Source organism: Temnothorax longispinosus, unplaced genomic scaffold, assembly GCF_030848805.1.
Source record: "Temnothorax longispinosus isolate EJ_2023e unplaced genomic scaffold, Tlon_JGU_v1 HiC_scaffold_71, whole genome shotgun sequence".
Lineage (NCBI taxonomy): Eukaryota > Metazoa > Arthropoda > Insecta > Hymenoptera > Formicidae > Temnothorax > Temnothorax longispinosus.
Window position 1 is genome coordinate 1 of NW_027270572.1, and position 7,520 is coordinate 7,520.

Here is a 7,520-nt window from a genome sequence, read left to right on the forward strand (position 1 = left end):
GGGATTCACTAACAGATACAGATATTTTAAAATAAATAATATATATAAAGATTTAGAATTTAGAATTTAGAATTTAGAATTTAGAATTTAGAATTTGGAATTTGGAACTTGGAATTTGGAATTTAGAATTTAGAATTTAGAATTTAGAATTACTGAGTAGTTTAATTTATCGAATTATCTTACTGTACAGATTAAATTATTTAAGATTCTTTATATTCTTAAGATTATTGGTGCAATAATAGATAGTCATGATTTAATTCTTACTATGAGAAAGGAGTTGACATCTATTTGTCGTAATTAGATATCTTTTATATAAAGGATAGAGGAAAGAGAATCGGAATTCACTAACAGATACAGATATTTCTAAAATAAATAATATATATAAAGAATTTAGAATTTAGAATTTAGAATTTAGAATTTAGAATTTAGAATTTAGAATTTGGAATTTGGAATTTGGAACTTGGAATTTGGAATTTGGAATTTAGAATTTAGAATTTAGAATTTAGAATTTAGAATTTAGAATTTAGAATTACTGAGTAGTTTAATTTATCGAATTATCTTACTGTACAGATTAATTTATTTAAGATTCTTTATATTCTTAAGATTCTTGGTGAAATAATAAATAGTCATGATTTAATTCTTACTATGAGAAAGGAGTTGACATCTATTTGTCGTAGTTAGATATCTTTTATATAAAGGATAGAGGAAAGAGAATCGGGATTCACTAACAGATACAGATATTTCTAAAATAAATAATATATATAAAGAATTTAGAATTTAGAATTTAGAATTTAGAATTTAGAATTTAGAATTTAGAATTTAGAATTACTGAGTAGTTTAATTTATCGAATTATCTTACTGTACAGATTACTTTATTTAAGATTCTTTATATTCTTAAAATTATTGGTGAAATAATAGATAGTCATGATTTAATTCTTACTATGAGAAAGGAGTTGACATCTATTTGTCGTAATTAGATATCTTTTATATAAAGGATAGAGGAAAGAGAATCGGGATTCACTAACAGATACAAATATTTCTAAAATAAATAATATATATAAAGAATTTAGAATTTAGAATTTAGAATTTAGAATTTAGAATTTGGAATTTGGAATTTGGAACTTGGAATTTGGAATTTAGAATTTAGAAGTTAGAATTACTGAGTAGTTTAATTTATCAAATTATCTTACTGTACAGATTAATTTATCTAAGATTCTTTATATTCTTAAGATTATTGGTGAAATAATAGATAGTCATGATTTAATTCTTACTATGAGAAAGGAGTTGACATCTATTTGTCGTAATTAGATATCTTTTATATAAAGGATAGAGGAAAGAGAATCGGGATTCACTAACAGATACAAATATTTCTAAAATAAATAATATATATAAAGAATTTAGAATTTAGAATTTAAAATTTGGAAGTTGGAATTTGGAATTTGGAATTTGGAATTTAGAATTTAGAATTACTGAGTAGTTTAATTTATCGAATTATCTTACTGTACAGATTAATTTATTTAAGATTCTTTATATTCTTAAGATTCTTGGTGAAATAATAGATAATCATGATTTAATTCTTACTATGAGAAAGGAGTCGACATCTATTTGTCGTAATTAGATATCTTTTATATAAAGGATAGAGGAAAGAGAATCGGGATTCACTAACAGATACAGATATTTTTAAAATAAATAATATATATAAAGAATTTAGAATTTAGAATTTAGAATTTAGAATTTGGAATTTGGGACTTGGAATTTGGAATTTAGAATTTAGAATTTAGAATTTAGAATTACTGAGTAGTTTAATTTATCGAATTATCTTACTGTACAGATTAATTTATTTAAGATTCTTTATATTCTTAAGATTATTGGTGAAATAATAGATAATCATGATTTAATTCTTACTATGAGAAAGGAGTTGACATCTATTTGTCGTAATTAGATATCTTTTATATAAAGGATAGAGGAAAGAGAATCGGGATTCACTAACAGATACAGATTGTTTTAAAATAAATAATATATATAAAGAATTTAGAATTTAGAATTAAGAATTCAGAATTTAGAATTTAGAATTTGGAACTTGGAATTTGGAATTTAGAATTTAGAATTTAGAATTTAGAATTACTGAGTAGTTTAATTTATCGAATTATCTTACTGTACAGATTAATTTATTTAAGATACTTTATATTCTTAAGATTATTGGTGAAATAATAGATAATCATGATTTAATTCTTACTATGAGAAAGGAGTCGACATCTATTTGTCGTAATTAGATATCTTTTATATAAAGGATAGAGGAAAGAGAATCGGGATTCACTAACAGATACAAATATTTTTAAAATAAATAATATATATAAAGAATTTAGAATTTAGAATTTAGAATTTAGAATTTAGAATTTAGAATTTGGAATTTGGAACTTGGAATTTGGAATTTACAATTTAGAATTTAGAATTTAGAATTACTGAGTAGTTTAATTTATCGAATTAGCTTACTGTACAGATTAATTTATTTAAGATTCTTTATATTTTTAAGATTCTTGGTGAAATTATAAATAGTCATGATTTAATTCTTACTATGAGAAAGGAGTTGACATCTATTTGTCGTAATTAGATATCTTTTATATAAAGGATAGAGGAAAGAGAATCGGGATTCACTAACAGATACAGATATTTCTAAAATAAATAAATATATATAAAGAATTTAGAATTTAGAATTTAAAATTTGGAAGTTGGAATTTGGAATTTGGAATTTGGAATTTAGAATTTAGAATTACTGAGTAGTTTAATTTATCGAATTATCTTACTGTACAGATTAATTTATTTAAGATTCTTTATATTCTTAAGATTCTTGGTGAAATAATAGATAGTCATGATTTAATTCTTACTATGAGAAAGGAGTCGACATCTATTTGTCGTAATTAGATATCTTTTATATAAAAAATAGAGGAAAGAGAATCGGGATTCACTAACAGATACAGATATTTTTAAAATAATAATATATATAAAGTATTTAGAATTTAGAATTTAGAATTTAGAATTTGGAATTTGGAACTTGGAATTTGGAATTTAGAATTTAGAATTTAGAATTTAGAATTACTGAGTAGTTTAATTTATCGAATTAGCTTACTGTACAGATTAATTTATTTAAGATTCTTTATATTTTTAAGATTCTTGGTGAAATTATAAATAGTCATGATTTAATTCTTACTATGAGAAAGGAGTTGACATCTATTTGTCGTAATTAGATATCTTTTATATAAAGGATTGTTCCGGAATGATTTGAAAATTAAAGCTAAGGTAAACGAAATGAATAAGCGTCCCGGTATATCTCGCGTTATTATTATTGTTTCCGATCTGTCGCGTTCAGGCGGTGCCTGCGACCAGGAGAGTTTCCCAGCTCGGTACGATATCGCGTGGAACATGCGAGGTTCACGTGGAGCCTCACCTCGAATAAGATGATCGACATAAACACACGCGTTCGGGCGTTCGAGCTCGAGCATAACCGTTTCAGTTTGTTTTCGGAGCGCTTTCAATACACTGTTACGCGACAGCTCTGCGGAAACCAAGTATATTGAACGATTTCGTTTGTCGATCGTTTCGTCTTGCGAGCTATCTTGACTGGCGCGAATAATTACTTCGATCGATATTGACTCTGATTTCGTCAAGTATCTGTATTAGGAACAATAAAAGTGTCTCAACTCTATACTGGCCCTCTCATTTCGCTTAGTGGTCCGTCCTCCTCGATTCCCGGTCTCTAACAAGACAGTACCAGCTCCGCCCGGAGTGTTTTCCAAGCAATAGCATTCCGAAACATTTGGTCCTTCGAGCCGGATCGGGATTGAGGTCTTGTGAACCGTGAAGTGGGCTGCTGGCGTGAATTGTGAGTGACCGTGTCTGAGTCACTATCGCCGCCAAGATGTCGTCCTTCGAAGAACTGCTCCTCAAACAGCGCTCATTATTCAACTCCGTTATGAATACTATCTCGAATTTCAAAAAATTGGGACAGGCGAAGATGACCCCTGCAGCTACCAAGGCGCGAATCGAAAGTACCAAGGAGAGGTTCGAGCAGTGCCGAGTTTTAGATGCGAAGCTGCACGTCATCACCGACGCCGCGACCAAGGCGTCATACTCCTACTTCACCGATCGCGAATTCGAGCATTGTGAGGAGTGCTACGATGCTGCGCTGGATTATCTCTACGAGCAGCTCGGTGAGCTTCTTCCACCCCTGGATGCCTCCGCTCTCTAAAGTAGAATCAGTGAAAATATCACTAATTGAAACAGTAAAATAGGATTTCACTGAGAATCAGTGAGTATTTCACTGAACTTCAGTAGAATGTTTACTTTTTGTTTCTTTATCTTATATTTCACTGATTATGGTCAGTGAAAGTAAGATGTCACTGTAAAATCAGTTATCTGTTGGTAATACTGATTGATGGTGCGAGGAAGCGGAACAGGATTGTGATCTCAGTGATGTGTGAAACAGAAGACGAGAACGAAGTATACGTGACAAAGGACGAAGCGGTGCTAAGTGTACATTACGAAGAATGAGAGAAACTGCGGTACTGAGCTAAGCGTGCTTGCGAAAAAGGTGAGGTTAAAAGTAAGTACGAAAGCTTCTTGAGCTGTAGTTCATTTACCGCGGGTACTGACGAGTACGGTGCGAGGTTATAGTTTGCCAACGGGGCAAAGATGGAGGCCCAACGGGCCCATAGTAAAGCACGATAAACTAGAGACTGTTTCTCCCTTTTCATTTTCAGCATAAACCACGGCGTATTGAACGAGAGAACTGAACAGCAAACAGAATAAGATTATTAATCTCGGTTATTGTTGGAAACTTATCAAAAAGAGTAAGTCTTTTATTTCTTATTCTTATAATTTCTTAGTATAAATTGATTGTTAAAACACGATTCAAATATTTGGATATTTAATTTCAGAAGAACATTGATAAGGGACAACATGATGATCCTCCTATTTTTCCAAATTCTTCGTTAATACAGATATGGCCTGTAAGTTTGGTTAGTGCATTTAAAAGTTATATATTAATACTTGCTAACACACAGAAAAATCTTTTTTTAGGAAGGAACAAACATAGAGGCACAAGCTCGTAAGCTGAGGAATGTTTAATTTTTAATTGACTTCATTCTGTAAACATTTTGCACGTAACAATTACATTGTTGAATAAAAAATTATAACATGTATTAAGGTTATTACTTTTTGTTACTGTTTGCTGGGACATTTACTGATTTAATCAGCTTGCATTACTGATTTTGCTGTTCAAAGTCACTGTTTCCAGTAGTCCAATATTACTGAGTAAAACAGTCAATATTACTGATTTAATCAGTTCACATTACTGATTTTGCTGCTCAAAGTCACTGTTTTAGTAGTCCAATATTACTGATTGAAACAGTCAATATTAACTAATTCTTTCAGTGAAATGTCACTGATTCTTAGTGGTATACTTATAACTGCTTCAATCAGTGACTATTTACTGTTTCTCAGTAAAAATACACTGATTCTCTTTTAGAGAGCGTAAACGTAAGTCGGGCCCCCGAATTTCCATCGCATACCGCGCTCAATCTGCCGAAGGTCACCCTACCAAGCTTCGATGGATCGTACGAGAAGTGGGAGAGCTTCCGAGACCGATTCTACTCGATGATTATTTGCGAGGCGAGTTTGTCAAACGTTCAACGACTACACCATTTATTCTCGTGTTTAAAGGGTGAAGCGAGCGCATCCATCGAACATTTAGCGTTAACGTCCGAGAATTTTGATGTCGCGTGGCAAATTCTCTCGTCGCGATTTGAAAATAAACGGCGTCTTATTAGTACTCATCTGAACAAGCTGTTTACATTGCCCAATGTCACCGCGAAATCGGCTCAAGAATTGCGTGCGTTGCGAGACAAAGTACATGCCGCGACCGCGGCCTTGAGGAATTTAGCGCGTCCGGTGGATCAGTGGAGCGACATTCTCGTATTCTTGATTACGCAGAAACTCGATAACGCTTCGCGTGAAGCATGGGAACTTAAGTTAGGTAGTAGCGTTTACTATCCGACTTACGCCGAAATAGACGCGTTTATGGATTCTCGCATCCGCGCCCTCGATTCGATAATACCGTTTGCGACTGAAAAACCGGCCGACGCGGCGGCAAAAAATAAAGCGAAGCCGAAAGCGATAGCATCCCACGCTGCGAGCGCTACGAAGCTTTCATGTCCTGTGTGCGCCGCTCAACACCTCTTGTACCAATGCTCCGAATTTCTCAATAAAACGCCGAATCAAAGACACGAGCTCGTTAAGAAATGCAAAAGATGCTTAAATTGTTTTAGTGCAAAGCATCAAGCAAAGGAATGCACGAGCTCTTACTCGTGTAAGCAATGTCAGAAGAAGCATCACACATTGCTGCATTTTCCGGAAATTGCGAAACCATCCGACAGTGACGCCTCCCCCTCCCCTCCTACAAGTGAAGCTTCCCAAACCGGTATCGCCTCTCATGTTGTTGCCAAGTCCGTTCCGTCCACCCAGCCGATTCTCCTTGCGACCGCGCGAGTTCGAGTCTACTCGGAGCAAGGTCGATGTCAAACCGTGCGCGCTTTAATCGATCAAGGATCCGCGGCATCGTTTATAACCGAAAATTTAGCCCAGTCGTTGCGCATTCCGAAAGTTCGCACGTCCATCATTGTAACCGGTATCGGAGAGACGCACACTTCAGTTCGACAAGCAGCTACCATCACTATTACTCCAAGTACGTCCGTCAGTCCGGCCTATTCCATTTCCGCCTTAATTTTAAAATCGTTAACGCGGTATTTGCCTAACCGTATTAACGCTCCGATGAACTGGCCCCATTTAAAGGACCTCACCCTCGCCGATCAGGACTTCGCGGGATCCGCTCCGATTGACGTTCTCATTGGTGCCGAACTCTTCGGCTCCTTAATTCTCGACGGAGTTCGTAAGGGCGCCGCGAACGAGCCAATAGCCCAAAATACGGTGTTAGGCTGGATTATCTCCGGCCCAACGGGAGGAGCGCGTTCGAGCCAAAGGATCGACGTACATCATGCCTCAGTGGATGAAGATCTCGATTTCAACATTCGACGCTTCTGGGAGGTGGAAGAAATTCCCCGCACGTCCCAATTAACTCCTGAGGACCAAGCGTGTGAGGAGCATTTTCTCCGCACACATTACCGAAATCCCGACGGTCGCTACGTTGTCCGATTACCCTTTAAAAGGGGACCTCCGATTTCCATAGGAGAGTCTAGCCGGTCGTGTTGTGTCGCATCGAGGCTTGCCTAAATTCCCGTCCAATCGCGGCGGTGTCCGAGAACCTAGACGACTACCAGGCTTTAACTCCCGGTCATTTCCTTATCGGAGGACCTCTTATGGCTGTCCCTGAACCCAGCGTTCTCGAGATCAACGAGACCCGATTGTCGCGATGGCAATTACTACAGCGAATTACCGAACAATTCTGGAAATCGTGGTCGAATGACTATCTCCTTAACTTGCAGCAGAGGCCCAAGTGGAGGGTCGCG

General features: G+C 35.4%; 1 protein-coding gene across 1 annotated transcript; it reads left to right on the plus strand.

Moving 5' to 3' along the window:
* The first annotated feature begins 3,269 nt into the window (after window positions 1-3,269).
* On the plus strand, window positions 3,270-7,284 carry LOC139824954 (uncharacterized). Its single transcript, XM_071797500.1, has 4 exons — window positions 3,270-4,600; window positions 4,758-4,847; window positions 4,935-5,006; window positions 5,077-7,284. Exon 4 carries the CDS (start codon window positions 5,653-5,655, stop codon window positions 7,282-7,284), a length of 1,632 nt encoding a protein of 543 aa, XP_071653601.1. The 5' UTR covers window positions 3,270-4,600; window positions 4,758-4,847; window positions 4,935-5,006; window positions 5,077-5,652.
* Window positions 7,285-7,520: the final 236 nt, after the last annotated feature.